At 37.4% G+C, this 22,909-nt stretch overlaps 2 protein-coding genes across 2 annotated transcripts; both read left to right on the forward strand.

Moving 5' to 3' along the window:
- The first annotated feature begins 4,696 nt into the window (after positions 1-4,696).
- LOC142178110 (uncharacterized) lies at positions 4,697-5,014 on the forward strand. Its single transcript, XM_075247440.1, has one exon. The coding sequence runs from the start codon at positions 4,697-4,699 to the stop codon at positions 5,012-5,014; it is 318 nt and encodes a 105-aa protein (XP_075103541.1).
- Positions 5,015-16,381: 11,367 nt separating this feature from the next.
- On the forward strand, positions 16,382-17,833 carry LOC107819124 (uncharacterized). Its single transcript, XM_016645208.1, has 3 exons — positions 16,382-16,751; positions 17,163-17,269; positions 17,414-17,833. Exons 1-3 carry the CDS (start codon positions 16,382-16,384, stop codon positions 17,831-17,833), a joined length of 897 nt encoding a protein of 298 aa, XP_016500694.1.
- The last annotated feature ends 5,076 nt before the right edge of the window (positions 17,834-22,909 follow it).

Below are 22,909 nucleotides of genomic sequence, written 5' to 3' on the forward strand. Positions count from 1 at the left end.
ATGGACTTTATTTGATAATACATTTGGAATATAATAATTGGATGATTTTGTTTCTTTTTACTTTATCTATCTTTAGTTAGTTATTGATTTTATTAGCTTCTTTATTTTTTTACTTTGATTTTGTTTATGTTAGTAGTTTTTTTTATGTTAGTAACTTTTATGTTTTACATAATAGTGTGGATAATAAGCCTTTAGTTTTTTAAATATCACGGTTCTTTCCAAAGGTGGTCTTTTGTGTGAACCGGGTGACTTTTCTCGAGGATGGATGGTGTGACAACTTTCTTAAGGGAATGAGTCCGTTTTTATGTTAAGGTAATAATAGTAGTAGTAGTAGTAATAAATAAAAGCCCTAATCAAGTCATTCTCCAAATAGAGTTATTCATGCTTCATTATGCACCAACACACTTAACTGCATGCTTATGATTTTAAACAAGGTTTTTGAAATAGCTCTAATTAGTGACTTTAAGATTCTTGAGGTGACTTTGGTAATCATTGAGTGGTTGATTGGACCATAGTGATCTTTAACTTAATTGTGATCGTTGTAGGCTTTAGATTCTATCCTCTTTTATGGTCTAGTTGCATGAGAGGTGAGATGATTTTTGTTGCTAGTCTAAGTATTTGTGTGAATGGTCTAGAACTTGCCCCAAATGTGTTTCAAGGCGAAATTCTAGGTTTGCTTGGTTTGGAAGATGATTGTAGGCTTTCCTTGGTCCGTTTGAACTTTCTATTGCCACCTAATGCTTTTTATACATAGTCAACTCCTTTGAGCCTTTAGCCTTTCTCTATTGGTAACCATGCTACAAGCCTTTACCCGTTTTGTTTGCAATCTTCACTTGGCACCCGGATATTCCTTAACACTCTTATGAAATAAGTGGCTTAAGGCATAAGTTTGGGGGAAAAAAATTTGAGGAATATAAAAGAGGTATCAAGGCACCAAAAGGAGAGAAGAAATGATCTTTATGAAAAGAGAAGGCAAGAAAAGAAAAGAACAAAAAAAAAATGCCAAAAAGAGAATAAAAAGGAAGGTTGATGAAATCAAAAAGAGGCAACTATCTCTAGTATGAGCATCAAGGGAGAAAAATAATAAAATGAGCAATAAAGAGTGATGCCAAGTCTCTCTAGCCCCTAAGAAAAGGAAATGCCTCTAAGAGTTGGTAAATGTGAGCCAAAAAATGAAAAAAGTGGAGTGCTTAAGGAAGGGTGTAATCACTTGTCCTATATAGTATCCTACCCCAATTCAAAAGCCTTCATTACAACCCAAAAGAGATTCTACTTAATTTTGAACCGAGTGAGCTTACATTAGTGGTGATCTAAATGAGGGGAAAGCCTATGGTACTTGAAGCTTTACTTGTGGCATTCCTTTGTGAGAGAAGAGTGAACCTTCATTGATCTAAACATTGAGTGTTAATTCTTGAAATGAGCATGGCAAATGGAAGGTAGATGAGGAAGAGTTTGGAGTCCACCATGATCTACATGATAGAACAAGAGTCCTTGATGAGTGAAGCCAATTCTTGAAGCTCAAATGTCACATTAGAGTTATATGCACATAACATATGATTTGTCACCTTGTTGAAAATGCATGAGTATTGTGGGTAATTGTTGGTCCCAACTGAGTATGAATGGCTTACAATTGACTCTTTGAAATGACCCTTCACTTTGAGGAGGTGAGAACTAATCTATTTGCTTGAGGACAAGCAAAGACTTAAGTTTGGGAGAGTTTATAAGTGTGGATTTTAACCACTTATTAGTACCTTTTTGCTTTAGTTTTAGTCCAAAAGTATTAATTTTTGTTTTCAAAACTAATAAAATTGTACAAATTGGAGGCATATTGGAGAATTGGCCCTTAACAAAGAATTCTAACTCAAAAAAGAGTGTTCCAGCTCAAAAAGTCAAGAAGGAGTGCATAAGGCCAAAGTGCGGTCCGCCGAACCGCAGAAGAGACACCTTAAGCTTTAGGGATTTTGAAGAAGTGCGGTCCGCACACTAAATTGTGCAGCCGCAAACGTTAGTCGCGTTGACAAGAATTCAAAAGTTCATAGAAGGTGAAAAACGACCAAGGTTGAAACCTTGCCAAAAGTGCAGCCATAGAAGGAAAAGTGCGGCCGCAGAGGCTGAAATGCAGCCGCAGATGGAATTTTGCGGCTGCAGAATCTGTCCAACTGAAGAAGACAAGAAAAGTGCGGACCACACATGGAATTGTGTGGCTGCAGAACCTCCCGAAGGGCATTTTTGTCTGCGAATATCAGGGCACTATAAATAGACAGGAAACAGTTTTTAGGGCAAGTTTTGTATTATTTTGAGTAGTAGCGGTTATATTTTGCTGTTTTGGGAAAGTAGTGACTATTTTGGGTGAAAACTCATTAGTTTATTCTTAGTTTATGGCTTTAATTTTTTTTTTCTTTATGTCTTCACTTTCTAGTATGAGTAGCTAGATTTTCTCTAGGGTTGTGACCCAACCCTAGTGTGTAAACTTTATGATAATTAATTTAGTGCTTCTTTATGATTGAGTGTTTATTATTAGCTTTGTTTATGCATTATTTCTAGAATTAATAATTGCAAAATATTGATTCATGCCTATTTGACTTGGTTCTTACTTGAGAAAGGGGGACTTAGTTTAGGAAAACTTGGCTAACAAGAAATTTGGCTAGTTAAGATTTTGGATAGTTTAATTAAAGGGTTTGAACTAGAGATAGGAAAAACCCGACGTGAGCTCATATCAACTGTTTGAATTGATACCCAATTGGACTTGAGAAAGCCAATTTGAGCATAATCACTCTATAACCGAGAGATAATGAGTGGATAAATGAGAGTTGAGAGTTATAATATACCCTGATCACTAAAACAAGCATTAACGTAACTTACCCATTAGGTTAGCACCTAGGCAAAGGATACATCCGTAGGCGTTTTCCCATTGGATTTAAAAACATCAAAAATAATTACTCGCTTTCAAGTTTCTTCTAATTAGTTTACATATGTTAGTGTTCATTTTAGAGTTAGATTACAAACACCCTTTGTTAGAAGTGTAATTGAGTTATTTAACGTACTCTTATCAAGTGTCTACTCTAACACCCCTTATAAACTCCTTGTGGAAATCGACTACGACTCTTGTTGGGTAATATTCTTCCAACGATCGTCTCTACTCATTATTGAGTGCTGATTGGACGTGGATCAGTTATGCTGAGTTTAACATCGAAGACGATGAAACTCTGCAAGATTTTTTGAGGACTCCAGATGAACACTAGGATGTTCTTGTGTTAAAAATGTTGGAAATTTACGTCAAGTCTGAAGACTTCAACAATATTGATATTCCGCAAAATATGGATAACCCTCAATCATCTGGTGGTGTTTTAGGAGGAGTTTTATCCGAACAGGTTCCGTATGAAAGAGTCTGGCTAGATCTAAACTTATCTCCACGGGCGAATGAGGAGCTAAGACATAATTTCTCCACAATGGAGCATCATGGAGTGTCGCCAAGTTTACATAATTCACACGCCGGGTGGTAAATTTCAATTTTCCTTGTTATAGTATGGTTGCTTTTTTTTTTTTTTTTTTATGTATCATACTCGTACTAATACTTATATATTTTAAAGAGGGTACCAGCATGATGTGAATTTTACAAGTTATGAACCAACCAACAGTTGGAATATACCTAATTTTGGAGGTGTGGATCATGTTGGTCCATCCGCGAGTCATCAACAACTCGATAATGTACTTCATTGGCTATCTACAGATTATGAATTGTAAGTTAATAAATAAAGTTAATATATTATGTTGGGATGACTTTGTGAAACTGATTATTATTTTTGGTTGTGCAGTGAAAACGAGCAACATGATAGTCCTGTCCTAACTCAGTTGCGCGATGACAATATATTGAATCAGGATATTGCAGATGCACAAAGTGATGAAGATGACAGTGATTATGACAACAACACTGATGAGTCTGGAGATGATACACCCTTCCTTGATGAGAGTGACGATGATGAGGAACCACACTTTGCTGATTAAAATGAGAATGAGCAACCTGATTTGATGAGGGAGCATGATGCCACAACTGAGCATGCTCCATATATGCGGACTCCCCTTACAGTTAGACCCACAATGTATGATTCCCATGTGCCTTTTTATTCAAGGGAGATTCCTTACCTTGATCACTTTCCCAGTATGCCTGATGTGGATTCCCTCACAAGGGATCTTGATGAAATTCATACATCCATGTGGGATGAATCTAGACTAACAGAGCTTTGTAAGAATATGCTTTTTGCTGACAAGTCGCGTCTTACCAGCGGGGTGCGAATTTACAGCATCAAAAATTGTCGTGAGATTGAGGTTGTTGAGTCATCTAAGATATTATATATAAGGTTGTTTGTCGTAGATGGGATCAAGGTTGTAAGTGGATGCTGCGTGCGAGAACGTTGAAAACTGATATGTGGATGGTGAGAAAATATATTGGCAAGCACATTTGTGATATGAACATATTCAATGGGAATCATTTTAACTTGAATGTTGATTTGATTTCCCTTGTCTTGATTCCACACATTGAATCATCCATAAGGTACAAGGTAAAAGAGTGTATAACATCAGTTGCGCAGGTATATGGGTGTGCCATTACCAAAAGAAAAGTATTTCTCGGGAGTAAACATGCGTTGAGATTGTTTATGGCAATTGGGACAAGTCATTTGCCGCTCTATCGAGGTACATGGTTGCTTTGCAACACTTTAATCCCAGGACTGTTGTTGAATGGAAACTTGATCACAGTCCTAACATACCAGTATACATATTCAGATATGTGTTCTGGGCATTTAAACCATCCATTGACAGTTTTGTTCATTGTCGGCCGGTAATCTTCATAGATGAGACATATGTTTATCGAAATTATGATATAAAGATATTGATTGCTGTTGAAATAGATGCTAATGGAAGCACATTTCCCCTCGCATTTGCTATTTGTGCCAATGAAAGTCAACAAACTTGGACATGGTTTTTAAACCACTTGAAGCAACATGTTGTGAGATAACATTTGGGTATTTTTCTAATATCTGATCGACATGGTGGGATTTTATGTTTATGTGCAGACTTTGAATGCATAGAAGGAGCCGTACGCCTACCACGGTTACTGTGTTAGGCACTTGAAGTCCAACTTCCAGCGGGCTCATCCGAACAAGAGCTTACATGATTTAATGTGGATGGCTGCAACATACCATCAAGAGTGTAAATTTAGGATACGAATGGAATTGATTAGGTAGGAAGACGAAGAAGTCATATCCTTGGTTGATGAGACATGAGCTTGATAAGTGGACTTTGCATAAGGTTGGTGGCAGAAGTTGGGGAATTTTGACTACAAATATGTCAGAGTCTTTCAAGGGTTGTTGAAGTCTGCTCGCGGATTGCCTATCACTGCCATGGTGCGGATGTCATTTAAGAAGCTGGCGGAGAGGTTTGTTGAAAGGTCCCGCAGTGCATCGTCCTGGTTGGAAATGGGTGTTCAATTTATGCCACAACCGATGAAATAATTTGAGAAATATAGGAAGCGGGCATAGTGGCATACATATTTTCAATATTGCAGCGATCGAAATATTTTTGAAGTTCGCACCGGTTTGCATCAAAATCGCGATAATAACACCCACACCATCAATGAATCCAAGAGATTATGTTCATGTGGGAAATGATCGATTTATCACTTGCCATGCGTACATGCCATGAAGCGCTTTCAACATGCTGGGTTTGCAGCGACGAGGTATATTGATAAAGAATATAGTGTGGCAGCATACACAAACACCTATAGCGGCCACCTCCAACCAGTAGGTTTTGAGCATTATTGGCCATCAGAACCATTTAAAATGATGTGTAACAAGGATTTTGTGTGGCGCCGACAAGTGCAAAAATGAACGTGGATACGGAACCAAATGGATGTTAGTGATACCGTATATGCGCTTAAATATGGTATATGTTCCCAAACAGGACACGATCGCCGTAAATATATTACAGTTGTTTTGGGAAGCAGTGGCAATTCGGCTCCTAGTGGCAGTTCATTCAATGTTGGCAAGATTCAAGCATAAATGTAGTTTTTTGTAGTAGTATATTTAGTTGTATTAAGTGTTCTGTAATGGTTCATGCTTGCAATATTGATGAAATAAAACTATGTTTCCAATAGTCTTAAATCTAATTGACATTTAGCATTGAAGATTCAATACAATACTTAAAAATAACTTGAAGAAATAAATAATGATTTTCATTCGCCAATCGTCACTGTCGGGCACTATTTCATCGTTACTTTCACCGGTCTCTTTATTGCGATTGTCTTCATCTTATTCATCAACGTCTTGTTCGCATCCGTCCAGATTGAGGGCATCATAATCTAGGCCCCAGTTGACATACATTTCTCGTATTTCATCGCTATCATCAATAAAACCTCTTTCTTGATTTCTACAACAATATGGCACTTCTACATCCAACATCTACGCAAGAAATTTTGGTAGCCCCTCCCACTCCACAACTGTTGGGAATACAGGATAATCAAGGTCTGTATGCAATATTCCATTCTCTAATAAAGCCCAATGCCGATCCTCCGTTCCTCGAGGTTGTTAAGATCATCCAATGCATGATGAACGGCTAGTGCCTTTTCCATCTCTAAAATATCCTTCATCAAATGCCAAATAACTTTTGGTTCATCTTTATATGTGTTTGTTTGGAACATTGCAGACAATTCTTGTGGTACAACTAGCCCATGCCAATGGCATAATACTTCATAATCACACCTTTTTTAGTATAGGGGAACCCATTGTAGTTTTTCACCCCAAATTCGCATACCTTCAGGCTTTGTAGAATGTGTTTCCCCCTCAATAATGTGCCTTGCAATTTTGATATCAATATATATATATTGATATGCTTATTTTTCAAGGGACACAAAATATCATACCACCTGTCATCCACTAAATCAGTATAGCAACCTAGCATATTTTTTTTAAGGTAGGGATCGATTGTGTTATGACGTATTTCATGTGAATCTTTTGAACTACCTTTACCCTTTTGCCTCTTATTAAACCACTTATTAAATGTAAGTGGCATTTTTGAAATGGTTTTTGCAATGAATAACTGAAAATTTGGTTCAACTTAAAAAGAACCAAATAGGAGGTATTTCAACATGGCGCATGAACAACATACGTTATGCGCCTTGTCTTGTCGACCTGAAAACTCCTGTGCGCACTTATACTGTAAAGAATCCTTTGTACGTGAAACATAGAGCATCAACAATATACATTATGTGTCTTGTCTTTGCGACTTGACAAAACCTGCACGCACTTGTATCGTAAAGAATACTTTGTACGTGAAATATAGCGCATCAACAAAATGTATTATGTGTCTTGTCTTGTCGATCTGAAAAAGCATGCACGCACGTGTACCGTAAAGAATCCTTTGTACTGAAACATAGCGCATCAACAATATGCGTTATGTAGCCTAAAATCACTCATTCTAACCTATTAAAACACCGCGCATTTTACATTATTCTTTGCGGATCATTACTGCTTAACCAAACAAAGAATACAGTTTTCCATAACTTTCAAGTTTAAGTAATATGATATGTCTGGACGCATGTTACTATGGAAAATGTGCGATTTTGAATCTATGTTGGTCAACTTACAATCTAGGATGCATACGTTGGATGTGTAAACAAGTTGTGAGTTATTAATATTGAAATTTATGCTGGTTAATAGATTATTTATAACATGTTCATTAATATTCGTTTGTTATCCTCACCATTTGTAGGACAAAAATCAATGTGGTTTTGAAAAATGGTATGATGAACCCATTAACTAAGAATACTACAAATCATGTTTGCTAAACCTTTGGAATCATACTGGGGAGTACGAAATACAGATCTGAAAACTCGAAGAACAGCTTGTGGCAGTGAAGGAGCAACTGAAAGAGGCAGAAGAAGAAAATAATCGGTTGCAAGAAAACTTTCAGTGGTTGAAGTAGAGAATAATGGGCGATAGTGACTAAACAAACACATGGCTATTTTAAGAGTAATTTTTATTTATGTTGTAGGTTTTACGTATTATGTGTTTTTTTATCGTATTTTTATTTATGTTAGTATGCCGTATTTTTTGTGTTCTAGTATTAACCTAATTGATAAGATTAAAATTAAAAACATATGCGATTATAATGTAAAAATATCAATAATATTAACAAAAGTATTTAATGTTATATATACAAATCAAAATACATATCAATGTTCCCATGACTTGTATGCTTTAGCTGGCTAGAGGCGCATACCATCCCGACCGGGTATGCTATCCGGATCATCCTCATCCTGTCGTCTCTTTATAAGAGGATGTGCTGCAGCATGATTGTCTAGAAGGCTAGCAGGATCAGTAGAGGCATCCATTGGGCCATCAATAAGCTACAAAATATTAACATATTTTAGTATATGATATATAGAATAGTAACATAATAGTTAAAAAAAATATAATAGTCAAACTAGTGTCTCAGCTGACTCCTAAATAAGATCCCGTGTCTCCGAAAATTGAGTACCACACACTATGACCTCCGTGATAGGTGATGGAAAAATCTTTAAAAAATATAAACGGATTAGATATAAGTGACTAATAATTAAGGTAAAATAAATTTAAAGTAATGTTAATACAAACAAACTTGCATCTGAGTAGGCACACAATGCTCTGGGGAAACTCCGAGGCGCACTGGAGGGTAAGAAGGTTGTGACGTCTCCACCGGATGTGATATCTCCCTCTCTATGCCTGAAGTATCCTCATCATCCCTCGATGAAGAGCCATAACACAGTCGTCTACCACTCTGCACATCTCATATCGGACGATCCTCTACGAACCTCGATGACTCTAGAACATCAGGAAAATATTGATCCCAATCATACGCCATAATGGCAGTGCCCGCGATTAACACTAGAGATGTCGGGGTCAATTTTGAAGTCCCCGGTGATAGCAGGCTGAATGACGGCATATAATCACGAGCATAATATGGCTCAGCAAAGTCACCTGGCAGATCCTCGCTAATATCCTCCACGGGTGCCTCAGCGCCCCCTTGTTGGGGACCCCATCCTCACCGACCACCACGATAATGTGGGCCACCCCTTCCTCTCTGGACACACCTGACACGTCTACCACGTGCTGGGGGTATGCTTGGCCCATAATGGTAATCCTCAGGCGGTACATACGCACATCAAAACCTAATCGCGCATCCTCTCGGGCAGCTCTCAATCTGTAAGCAGCAAAATCAATAACCTGACGACCCCAATCATGCACAAATGACACTTCGTCGCCTACATGATGCTGTATCTACAGACCCATCTTGTAGAAACGGTGTAAGCTAATAGCCTGCATATCATATTAATTAAGGAAGGATGCTAAGGAAATCTAACATGATAAGTAAGTATATCAAATAACATACCAGTGTTTCACACCTCCCGACTTATGGAACGTACCGACCACCCTCCCGATGAGTGAGATTACTGATCAGAGTGCGAGTAACACGGCTATACCAAACTATGTACTCATGCTCCTCATCAACATGTTTATGTGGAGGGTATTTCAGAATCAGGACCAGTCTCTCCTAGTCCTCTATTTGGGCCTCTAGGCAGGCCAAGTATGCTTGGTCAACTGACCCTGCTACGATCATCCCGCTCGTAATATGTTGAGTGCTAACTGGGAGGAATAGGTATAAGCTGCCGGCAACCAAACTATCACAGGACTCGTTCGGTGGCATGATGCTCGATTATATCGGGACATATCAGTGTGACCTCAGACATCCACACAAATCGACCGCGTGAGCAATAATCTGGCAAATCAGAGATGAGCTCATCGCTGTATGGCCTCCATATGAACTATTTATTAAACGCAAGAATAGTGAGCAAATGTAAAACAGATCAAGTATTATCAAACAACCTTAGTCAAATATTTACTTGAGTATCTTCAAGTAGATCCAACAGATCCCTGTAATAAAGGAGATGATGTCGAGCCTCGACCTCGCGGGCGTGGCCTCGCCTATCTACCCACCTCCTAGCATGTGGTAAAAATGGCGGAGGTGGTGCATCTAAAGCTATCAGTCGGGGAGGGGGATGGATCGACAAGAACTGATCCCAAGCCCAAACCAAATATTGAATGTGGACGTAAATTTGAGTAATTTTTACTATCTCTATGATAATCATGAAAACAATTGATAATGTTAGCTGCAGTAGCAGAATAAAACCGGCGACATTTCTTATGGTACCCATGGACGCCCTGCACAATTGCCTTTAAAGGTAGGCTAGAACAGCTCCACCCCAGCTCAACATCCGCGACTGCTGCTCAATAGCCTCAAATGGTGAGTCATCCGCGTTCTCCTAGTACAGTGCCTCCAAATGCTGACTAATAGGCGATAGCTGCAATCGACTAGCGCCACTCATTGCAGTCGGCTCCGCCGGCTGGAATCTAGTGAGCCTCTACAACATCTGTAGATAGTCGATCCTCCTATAATCCCTAAGAGCGTGCGGGTGGTGGACATCCAAACCATCAACCGCCAATCCGAATAATACCTCCACAACCTATAGCGTGATGGTCGTCTCGTCGATAGGATGATGAAATGTGTGAGTCTCAGGTCTCCGCCGCTCGATCATAGCCGTGATCAGGGGCCAGCTGACCTCTACAATCCGGTAAAAATAGTCCGCTGAAGGCATACGACTGTACGACGATGAAGTGGGTGGTCCCTAATAAACTCCCAAAAATCGTCAATACGTCTGGAGTGGAAGATCTGGGACAACAACTGTCCATCCCAGATATGTGAAGGCCTATGGACACCCTGGAGCAAAAGTAGCTCTCGAATAGCAGGTCGAGGATGCACAAACGGACGATCCATGACGATGTCTGTAAATTGAATAATATTAAATAAAATATTGTTCTCTTTAATCGTTTAACGTCTTGAAATATATTGCGATATCTTTAATATTAATATTTAATTGATCAGTTTTTATATTATTGCTTAATTTGATATAAGGTATTTATTTATATGTTAGTTGTTTGGATTTACGACTAAAGTTTTGCATAGTTTTGTTTGTACTGTCAACTTTTTTCATATTTATCCATCATTATAAGAAAATTAAATATTTAATTCGTTTAACTTATCAAGATATTTTTAATAATTATTTTATAAAAATTACTATTAAATATTTATTGTATTCGTAACGATTTATATCTTAATTTGTTAGTTTTAACCAAAAAAAGGCATGGCCTCTTTTATATACTGTCAATGTTTTAACAATCTTATTCCTGTGATGACCCGATAGATCATTTTAAATTCTAGCACTTATTTTTGTGTTTTGAGATCTCGATTAGATCCAATTAGTATTTCTCAATTTGCGTGTACAATCCATATCTTTTTTCGAAAAGATTTTATGTGAAAAATTAAAGAAAACATTATTTTTAGCTTCAAAAATGATTTTGGTTGACTACGGTCAACATTTTGTGTAAACGATCTAGATCGGCATTTTGACGATCCTGATGGGTCCATATCATGATTTTGGACTTTTGGTATGCCCGAAATTAAATTCGAAAGTCCCTAACTTAATTTGTTGAATACTAGTAACTTGAAGGTTTTAAGATTTTCTAGGTTTGACCGTAGGTTGTCTTTATTACAACCGGGTTCAGATTTCAGTTTCGGAACTTGGTATAGGTTCATTTTACTGTTTAAAACTTGTCTGCAAAATTTGGTGCAAAACGGAGTTGATTTGATAGGATCTGGATGCTCGATTGTGAATTTGAAAGTTCTTGAGTTTCTTTAAAAGTTTCATGCATTTTGATGTCTAATTCGTAGTTTTAGATATTATTTTGGTGTTTTGATCGTGCGAATGAGTTCGTATGATGTTATTACACTTGTGTACATGTTTGGTTTGGAGCCCGAGGGGGTCAGGTGAGTTTCAGACGTATTTCGGATGAGTTTGTATTGTGCAAAGATTGTTGGTGCAATGCCTAGTTTTGGTGTCTGATGCAGATCTCGCATTTGCGAGGTCTGGCTTACATTTGTGGACAAATATTCGCATATGCAAGCAAGGTCTGGGATTGGGTAACCTCGTATTTGCGAGGAAATGGTTCGCAATTGCGAATAACACATGATCGCTTTTGCGATCATTTGGTCGTATTTGCGATACCTGGCAACATTAGAGTATCTTCGCAATAGTGAAGATTGTGGTCTCAATTGCGAAGGTGGGATCTTCGCATTTGCGTTCATTCTGTCGCAATTGCGACTTCTGGGCTTCTGAGCTAGTGCTCGCATTTGCGACCCTTGTCTCGCATTTGCGATGGTTGCAATTGCGAACAAGATATCACAATTGCGACATCTGAAGCTGGGTAAAAGTGGGGGGAAACGGGAAACAAATCAGTTTACACCATTTCTCAACCCTAAATACTCTATAGGCAATTTTCCAAGATGTTTTTCTTCCCAAATTCATTGGTAAGTAGATTCCATGTCTATAGGGCCTGAATTGATTAACTATTTGGCTGTTTTTGTTGTTCGTATCACTCTACCGCCTAGATAACATGCCTATAGGAACAATCGTGATAAATCTGCATTCAAATACCAACTATTAGAGAACCTGCCTATAGGATACTGCTACTCGCTTAGAAAGCATGCCAATAGGATCAAAATTGAGAAATTCTGAGTTTTCCAAGGGCTTCACTGCCCCAAGCTCAATCATTTAGAGATCATGTCTATAGGCTTTCATAAAGCTTGTAATATGTAATTTCGATAATATGGACAACAGAACTACCCATGAGATGTTCTTAAACTGTGTGGTCATATAGAAGCGATGCCTATAGGTTTTTAAAAAATTCCAATATATCTCGATTCCAAAACTGCTTATTACAGAATCTGAAATCTGTTTGCGTGCTTTTATTGTTTATGTGTGGAGGCTAACTTGAGCCATTCACTGTCTTTATGTGTAGTCCTACTTGTTTTGAATGTGCGCAAAGTTTTATCATTTTGAGCACCCTAAGTAAAGTCTAGAACCACACGAATAGTAGGTCCAAAGCCTCCTAGACCATAAGCCTGGGACGGGTAGTGCACGCTTAGGACATGACTTAGAATTGAACTAGAGCGCTTTAGGTAAATAATTTTAACATAGTAATTGGGTAGCATGAGATGATAGTCTGTGACCGCTGAATAATACGAGTAACCCCTACCCTAAGGGAGTTGCGAAGTATTATTTATGTTGCATGGGGTGATCCTTTAGGCTAAAAAACTTAGGACCCCCCACATTTATGTTTGTTACTCATGCTTGTGTTTCTTTAAACTTAGAACAAATTAGCTTGTTTTATATCATAGTTGAACATTTATATTCCATGTCTTCCTTCACTTACATGATCACATAGGACAATTATAATTCAATAATCCCACATAGCATTAATATTGGTCGGGACCCATAGTTGTAGACCTCGAAGAGTACCTGACACATTCTCTTCGAGGTAATTGGATCCCTTACCCGATCATTGATAGCACAGACTAGTTAAAACAGATTTATTTGCATATAGGTGCCTTAACGCACCTCAAAAATATTAGGTGGCGACTCTTATCCTTTAATACCTCCATTAAAAGAGTTGTCACACGTCGCAACCTGCTTTCACGAGAAAATGGGGTGCGATATGCGCAGTCCGTATTATTTTTCGAAACGTTTTTAAGTAAAAATGTGAAGAAAATATGATTTTTATTTTTAAAAATAACTTGAGTAGACTACAGTCTATATTTTAGGTAAATAACCCTAAATTAGTATTTTGACAATTTTGGTAGGTCCGTATTATAATTTTAGACTTGGGCATATGTCCGGAATTGAATTTGGAGCTCCCTAGGTTGATTTGACTTATTTTGTCGAAAGTTAGCAATTTGAAAGTTTGGAAATTTTCTAAGTTCGACTGTGGGTTTAATTTATGGATATTGGGTTCAAATTTTAATTTTGGGACTTGGTATAGGTCCGTTTTGATATTTGACACTTGTTTGCAAATTTTTGTGCAATTCAGAGTTGGTTTGATAGTATTCGGACGCTCGGTTGTGATTCTAGAGGTTCTTGAATTTTCTTTTGAATTTCATGCATTTTGATGTCCGATTCGTGGTTATAGATAATATTTTGGTATTTTGATCATGCGATCAAGTTTATATGATGTTATTTCACTTGTGTGCATGTTTGGTTTGGAGCCCGAGCGGCTCGTGTGAGTTTCGGATATGCTTCAGACCATTTGAACATGTAAAAACTGTTGTTTCTGATGTCTGGTGCGTTGTGCTTTGCGATTGCGAAGCTTCTCTTGCGATCGCAAAGGGGAAGTTTTGGTCTGGGACTGGATTGTTCATCACAAACGCGAAGCGAAGGGGGGAGGGCTTACCCTTTGCGAATGCGACAAGCGTTCGCAAACGAGATTTATTGGGGTGACCTGGGGGGAGGTAGTTGTGGTCTTCATCGCGAACACGGACCTGGGGACGCGAACGCGAAGGCATGCTGGGAATAAGACTTTGCGAATGTGAAGTAGACCTTGTGAACGCGAAGGCCAATTGTGCAAGTGAATCACGAAAGCGTCAAGTGCTTCGCGAATGCGAAGAACACCTGACGCCCAAGTATTTAATGTGCTGAAAGTCGGGGTTGAAACATTTTCCACCATTTTTGAAAGCTAGAGCTCGGCCTAGAGGCAATTTTAAGGAGATTTTTCATCCCTACTTTATTAGTTAGTGAATTTTCACTTGTTTTATTATATTTCTATAATCACCATTGATTTTAACCTTTAATCTAGAATTTTTATGGTAGAAATTCAAAATTTGGATAGAAATTGAGTATTTTGTAAAATTGAGATTTAGACCTCAAATTGAGGTCAGATTTTGAAACCAATCACATAACCGGGCTCGGGGGTGAATAGATAATCGAATTTTGGTCCAAACCTCGGGTTTTGACCAAGCGGGCCGGGATTGACTTTTGTTGACTTTTTCTAATTTCATCAAAGATCAAATCTTTTTCACTCATGGGTTAATTATAAAGTTTATTCTGAATTATTTGAACTATAGTTGGCTAGATTTGACCGGTTTGGAGTCTAATTCTAAAGGAAAGGCCGGGGTTGAGTGGTGATTTTATTGCGGAAAGAGGTAAGTGTTGTGCCTAACTTTGACTTGAGGGAATTAAGACTTTATTGGTTTAATTGCTACTTGAGTTTTGTGTGGGGATGACGTATATGCATGGTGACGATTGTATATGCATAGTCGCGGATTAAGCATCAGTGAAATTAAAAGCGCGCTTAAAGCGCGCAAAAGCGAGGCGCACAAATACTTTGTCACTCTGCGTGACCTCAAGTGAGGCGCGTGTGTCAGAAGACCTTTACATTCCTTTTTTAAAATTATAATAAGTTAGTCGTTACAGTTTCATAGACCATATTTATGGCAAATAGCAAGGGAAATATGAAAAAATTAATTAAGGGAGCAAATCAGATTTCCCAAAAAATTAAGAAAAGAGAAGATAATGGAATTATAAGAAGACTAGAGGAGTTGAAGGAATACAAGAAAAAGACAAAATTGAACAACTGCAGCGGGACAAGCCTCTATCACAGGTATTCTTCTCTTCTCTGTTTCTTTATCTCTTATACTTTTTGTATGCCTCTCTCTCTTCTACTCATTTGTTTTCTTCTTTTACTCCTTTGTAATAAGAGATAAAGACAAGAAGTCTCCATTAAAGATGAGAGTTGACTGAGTTGACTTTTTCTTGTAATTACATTTTTTGTTATTTTTCCTTTTGGTAAAGTGAATAAATTGGTAAAGCTAGAAAATAAATAGGTTTGGTGCTGAAATTTTATAGTTAGTCCTTTTTGTCTTTGTAGAAAATTTGTAGAACTAAATGGGACACTTGTCCTCGTTTGATGATTGATGTTATCTAACTTTTATATAACTATCACTATATATGCAACACTGTAAAGAGACTAAGAGAGGATAATAATAAAGATACAAATAGTGGACTCAACACTTTCTTAGAAGTAATGGCATAGTGGTGGACCCCAGTGGTGTTCACCTTTATATTCTTGTTGTATGTTGTATATCATTATTTAACAATTATAATTACATGCAAATGTCATAATATTAATTTATTTTATTTCAGAATTAAATGGCAGGGGATCTGTCTACCTTATATTTTTGTTGTATATTATTATTTTAAAATTCTTGTTGTATATTATTATTTAAAAATAATAATAGCATGCAAAATGCATTACGTATTAATTTTTAAGTAGATTTTAGAATTATAAATGACAGAGGACTGTCCAGCTTTGTGTTCTTATTATGTATTACTATTTGAAAATTATAATTGCTCGCAAGATGCATTATATATATTTTTTAATTTTTTTTTTCAAAATTAGAAATGGCAGAGGACTTGTCCAAAGGCAATCGAAGGGATACTGGCTGGAAATATAATCATTTGAAGGATCCTAATGACACTACAAGAGTCACATGCAATTTTTGTGAAAAAATTACCACTGGTGGAATTAATCGGGCAAAACAACATTTGATTAGAAACTTTGGGAATGCAGCAAAGTGTGCAGAATGCCCACAGGAGGTTAGAGAGGAATTGAAAAATTACATGGAGGAGAAAAAAATAAGAAAGGAAGTCTATACTAACGAATTTTTTGGACTTGATGAGTTTGATTATCAAGATGATGTTGGTGGAGAAGATGAAGTCCACGAAATCATTCATAAGAAAAGAGGTGGAGGAAGCTCACCTAGTGGCTCTAGTAAGAAATTGGCCAAAGGAAAGGGACCCATGGATATGTTTCTACAAAAGTAAGGAACACTTAGGCAAACAAATATCAAAGATTCATGTGATACAGAAGCAAAAGCCATGACAATTCAAAAAGTTGCTCGCTTCTTTTACGATAATGGGATCCCATTCAATGTTGCTCGCTCAAAAAGTTTTAAGGAAGCAGTTGAGGCTATAGGAAGGTATGGTCCAAACTTGAAGCCTCCAAGATCCCACGAATTAAGGGTTTCGTTACTTAGGAAGAAGGTTGAGTTAACTAATGAGATTATAAACAAACATAGAGAAGAATGATTGAAGTATGGATTTTCGACTATGGCGGATGGATGATCAGATAGAAAACAAAGAAATTTGATAAACGTTTTGGTGAATTCTCCGCATGGAACAGTGTTTATGGAGTCAATAGATGCTTCCTCATTTGTTAAGACCGGAGAAAAACTATGTGAATTGCTTGATAGATATGTGGAGCGTATTGGAGAGCATAATGTGCTTCAAGTTATAAGTAATAATGGTAGCAACTTTGTGTTGGCCGGTAAGAATTTATTACTTTAAATGTTTAAGTTTTATGTTTTACTTTCTAATATCGATTCAAGGTTCTGATTCCTAAATTTTAACATATCTATTTACTTTTTTTTATAGGTCAACTCTTACAGAAAAAAAAAAGAAGAGACGCCATGTGCAGCGCACTGTATAGATCTTATGTTGGAAGACATAGAGAAGATTCCAAACATTAAGAAAGCCCTTCAAAGAGCAATTGCCCTTGTCGGTTTCATTTATGGGCACTCAGGAGTCTTAAATATGATGAGAGATTTCACAAAAAATAAAGAGTTGGTAAAATTTGGGATTACTCAATTTGCAACGAGTTTTTTTGACTTTGCAACGATTGCACTGTCAAAAACTAATTTACGAGCAATGTTTACATCTGACAAATGGGTGATTAGTAGATGGTCTAAGTTACCAAAGGGAAAAAGTGTAGCTCATACCGTTTTGATGGCAACATTCTGGAACCAGGTTGTGTATATTTTGAAAATAATAGGGACTCTTGTTAAAGTGTTGTGATTAGTTGATAATGAGAAAAAACCTGCAATGGAGTATATTTATGAAGCCATGGCTAAGGAGGCTATTGCAAAGGCATTTGACGGGAATATTGCAAAGTATAAAGATATCTTTAAGATTATTGATGAAAGATGGCAATGGCAATTGCATCATCCATTACATGCAGCTGGACATTATCTAAATCCAGAGTACTTCTATCAAACTTTAGCTATTGAAAATTGTAGAGAAGTAACAGATGGACTGTACGCTTGTATTGAAAAATTGGTTCCAAGCATTGAAGTACAAGACAAGATTATATCTGAGATACCACTGTACGCTAAAGCTGAATAACAATTTGGCTTTTCGATTGCAAAAAGATGTAGAACGACAAGATCTCCTGGTAACTGAAAATATTAACCTTTAAATTCTCAATTATTAGTTTATATTTAAAATTTTACTTAATACTTGCATAGTTCCATTAACTTAGAAATAATGATGGTCAATATAACACTTTTTACAGTTGAACAGTAAAATTTATATGGTAATTCAGCTCCTCATCTCCAAAAACTAGCCATTAGAATTTTGGGTTTAACGACTAGTGCTGCTGGGTATGAGCGTAATTGGAGCGTATTTGAGCATGTAAGTACTCATAATGGTATACTTCTTATTTATTTTCTTTGCTTAGTTAATCAATTAGACTATATCACTAATGTTACGATATTCCATGCAACAGATCCATACCAAAAAAAGAAATAGATTGGAGCATCAAAGATTGAATGACCTAGTGTATGTCAAGTATAATCATGCTTTAAAAGCCCATTATGACTTGCGTAGTGTTATTGATCCAATCTCATTGGATAACATTGATCATAGCAATGAGTGGCTGGTTGGAAAGATGGGTGTTAAGAAGGTTAGTTGGTGTTTGGTGATGATAGCTTGACTTGGGGTGATGTTGCAAGAGCGTCGGGTAATGAGAACGCATTGACATATACAAGGCGACAAAAGAGACAGTCAGGAGATATTGCAGCCAATGCCTCAAGCTCCCGAGCTCCACGTATTGAGTCCATTGACATAGAAGATGAGATTTTTTCTGATGAGTCAGGGGAAGAGGAGATTGGAGGCTATAGTTCTAGTGACACCAATGAGAATCACTCTATTGAGGAGGATTATATGGAGGAATATTATTTTAGTGATTAGAAGTGGAATCTAGAATGAGTTTATCTTTTCTTATTAAGATTTAAGTTGATAATTTGATGAAGTTTTACTTCATTATAAGCAATATATATTTATTATTTATGTGTCTATTATGTTCTCTAAATATTATATATATATATATATATATATATATATATATATATATATATATATATATATATATATATATATATATATATATATATATATAAAAAATTCTTCATAGTGCGCTTTTTATCAGTGAAGCCCACGCTTTAAGTGCGCTTTGCGCTTTAAGCTCCAATAGGGCTTTAGCGCTTTTTGCGCTTTTCGCTTTTGACAACACTGAGTCTGATAGGAGCTGATGGTGCACTGTAGGCTGGCAGCCCAGAATAAGACACATAAGGATCACGACCCCCAGAAGCACTGTGAGATGCCTGAAGCGCTGAATGAAATGGCCTTGGATGATGGTCTCTACCAAAAGCACCCCTGCCTCCAGATGAGGCACCGCTGAAACTACCAAAATGATAGAGCCTCTTATCTCACACCGGCCCCATCTCCTGAGCACGAACCAACTCGATTCGTCTGGCAATATCTACAACCGTCTGGAAGGAAATATCACTCCATGTCTCCTTGGCCATTTGAAGCCTGAGAGTGTAAGTGAACCCATCAATAAATCTCCTCGCTCGCTCCATATAAGTAGGAAGCAAGATAGTGGCATGGCGAGCTAAGTTCACAAATTGAGTCTTGTACTGGGTGACAGTCATACCATCTTGTTGAAGTCGCTCAAACTGCCTGCGATACTGCTCTCTCAAGGTGACATGGATGAACTTCTCTAGAAATAGGTGTGAGAACTGATCCCAGGTAAGTGCAGGCGACCCAGTAAGAAAGAAGTGACATTTTTCCTAAACTCCATAGCCTCTGAAAGATAAGTATATACGTCTCTGTACCGATCCTCCAGACTCTACTAAGCTTGCTCGTGACTCGTGAGACCTAGACAACCTAGTGCTCTGTTACCAACTTGTCATGACCCAGAAATTCTGCCCTCGGGACCGTGATGGAGCCTAACATTTCACTTGCTAGGCAAGATAACGTTAGAATAGTTTATCCATGTTTTTAACAGTTCAGATTAAATAATAGTAAAGAAACCAAAATAATTGAAATAAATCTGAAGTAAAGTGCGAAAAACCATAACAACTGAAGTATCTAATACAACCCCGAATCTGATATCACAAGTGCACGAGCTATTAAAATACTACAGATAAAGGTCTGAATAAAAGTAAAGATATCTGAAAAAAAATACACAGCTAAGATAAAGTAGGAGGGGACCTCAGGGATACGAACGTCGAGCAGCTGTACCTCAAGTTTCCACACTGATAGTCAACCCGAGCAATCTACTGACTGCTGCTGGGACCGACTTCAAAATCTGTACAAGAAGTGCAGAGTATAGTATGAGTACAACCAACCCTATGTACTCTGTAAGTGCCGAGCTTAACTTCGACGAAGTAGGGAGGAGGCTAAGGCGGGGTCACTTACAATGTAACCTATACGCATTATAAAATAATGACAGGAAAGGAAAATAAGGAAACGAAATAAGGCAGATAACTCATGAAAATAACTCAATCTTTAAAGAAAAATCAGTAAATGCCAAAAATACCAATCCCTAGAGTCTCTTATGAAAGTACCGAAGCCAACACAACACAATAAGAAATAGAAATACATAAAATATTGCGGTGCGCAACCCGATCCCATCATACAACACTATCCTCCCTTATTCCACCATATAAATATCAATAATAATAAGAAAATATATGTTACGGCACGCAACCCGATCCCACAATATCAATATAAAGTCACTCTTATTTTACCATATAAATCCACCCTTCTTTCACCTATTGCGGTACGCAACCCGATCCTACCATATCAATATAACTACATCAATAAATGCAATCGATTTAACAACTCGAATCACAAAAATCTCTACGATTAATGAATATGAAAACTACACAACAAGAAGGAATCTCGTACCAAATCATGAAAAGTCACGCTTAATACTGAGCAACAAGACAGTCAAATATATAACAGGTAAAGAGGTACAAGTAATACAATTAAGGCAAATGTCAATTAAGCATAGAAGCATGAGAGAAATTAACATTTTATGATGCGAGGATAATAAATGACAAGTATCAAGTTAAGGCATGGGAATCAATTAAGGCATGTAACAATCAAGACATGAAATACTATAATTAATGAAGTATGGCTAGACATGTAAAGAAGTAATTGACGGCATATACACACTCATCACCTCGCATATACGCCGCTACTCATGTAATTCACATAACACATAGCATCAAGGGTTGCTAATTCCCTCAAGTCAAGGTTAGACTCAAATTTCAATCACGGTCTTGCCTTTTGAATAAGCCTCCAAACCGACCAAATATAGTAAATTATTGATCAAACGATTTAAAATAAGCTTTAGAAACTACTCACGAATGGAAGTGGTTCAATTTAGATCATTATTGAAAACGTCAATAAAAGTCAATCCCGGGCCCACTTGGTCAAAACTCGAGGTTCGAACTCATTCACCCCCAAGCCCGGTTATACAATTCAATTTGTAATCCGACCTCAATTCGAGATCTAAATCTTAATTTTACAAAAATCTCTAATTCTACCCAAATCCCTAATTTCTACCATGAAAACCCTAGATTTAAGGTTGAATTTCTTATGGAAGGTAATGGGTAATTGAAAAAAAGTAGATTAGAGTCACTTACCAATGAATTTAGGAAGAAAAGCTCTTGGGAAAAACGCCTCTAAGGTGTTTAGGGTTAAGAATAAGCAAAAATCCCGTCTTTCACAACTTTTGACCTGGTGCAGATTGCGACCTGGGATTCGCATTGCGAATGCGAAGGTTTCACACCTCTGTTGCCATTGCAAATGCGAATAATTTGTTCGCAATTGCGAACATGATACTATCGCAAATGCGACAGAAATCCTGGAAATGCGATAACCACAGTCCTTGCCCATGCTCGCAAATATGAAGTGTCCTTCGCAAAAGCGAGGCTCACATTTGCGAGCTAGACCTTGCATTTGCGAAGTCTGCAGTCTAGCACCAGATGAAACTTGTACCAGCTATGATTCTAAGTTTAAAACCACTCCGAAGCCTATCTGAAACTCACCGAGCGCTCGGGGCTCCAAACCAAACATGCACACAAGTCCAAAAAAATCATACAAACTCGCTCCCGCAATCAAAACACCAAAATAATACTTAGAACTATGAATCGGACACCAAAGTAAATGAAATTTTCAATGAAACTTGAGAACTTTTAATTTTTCAACTGGACGTCTGAATTACCTCAAATCAACTCTGGTTTGCACCAAATTTTTCAGACAAGTTATAAATACAGTAATGAACTTATACCAAGTTTCGAAACCAAAATCCGGATCTGATAGCAACAAAGTCAAACTTTGGTCAAACTTATTAATTCTTTAAACCTTTAAGCTTCTAGTTTTCAATAAATTGCGATAATTCGAGTTAGGGACTTCCGAATTCGATTCCGGGCATACGCTCAAGTCTTAAATTACGATGTGGACCTACCGGGATCGTCAAAATATTGATCCGGGTCCGTTTGCTCAAAACGTTGACCGAAGTCAACTCAAATTAGTTTTAAGACACGATTTCATATTTTTGTCAATTTTTCACATAAAACTCTTTCGGAAAAAGACACAGAATGCGGACGCAGATCGAGAAAGACTAAAAGGATCTATTCAGGGTTTCGAAACACATAATTGAGGGTTAAATCTATAAATAACCTATCGGTCATCACATTTTTGCACAATACTTTCTCACGTTACTTCTTCTAGACTTAGAGTTGGTCAACAGACAACAAGTGTGACCTTAATGCCGGCTCAATGATTGTACATGTCCCA

The sequence above is a fragment of the Nicotiana tabacum genome, chromosome 24 (genome assembly GCF_000715075.1).
Source record: "Nicotiana tabacum cultivar K326 chromosome 24, ASM71507v2, whole genome shotgun sequence".
In the NCBI taxonomy this organism is placed as follows: Eukaryota; Viridiplantae; Streptophyta; class Magnoliopsida; order Solanales; family Solanaceae; genus Nicotiana; species Nicotiana tabacum.

What these genes read in the sequence shown, in the direction of transcription:
- LOC142178110 (XM_075247440.1), top strand. Translation starts at nt 4,697, where the DNA reads ATGGTTGCTTTGCAACACTTTAATCCCAGGACTGTTGTTGAATGGAAA.
- LOC107819124 (XM_016645208.1), top strand. Translation starts at nt 16,382, where the DNA reads ATGGCAGAGGACTTGTCCAAAGGCAATCGAAGGGATACTGGCTGGAAA. An exon ending in AAGCTCACCTAGTGGCTCTA is followed by an intron (nt 16,752 to 17,162) that starts GTAAGAAATTGG and finishes CGCATGGAACAG; the next exon opens with TGTTTATGGAGTCAATAGAT. An exon ending in GAGAGCATAATGTGCTTCAA is followed by an intron (nt 17,270 to 17,413) that starts GTTATAAGTAAT and finishes TTTTTTTTATAG; the next exon opens with GTCAACTCTTACAGAAAAAA.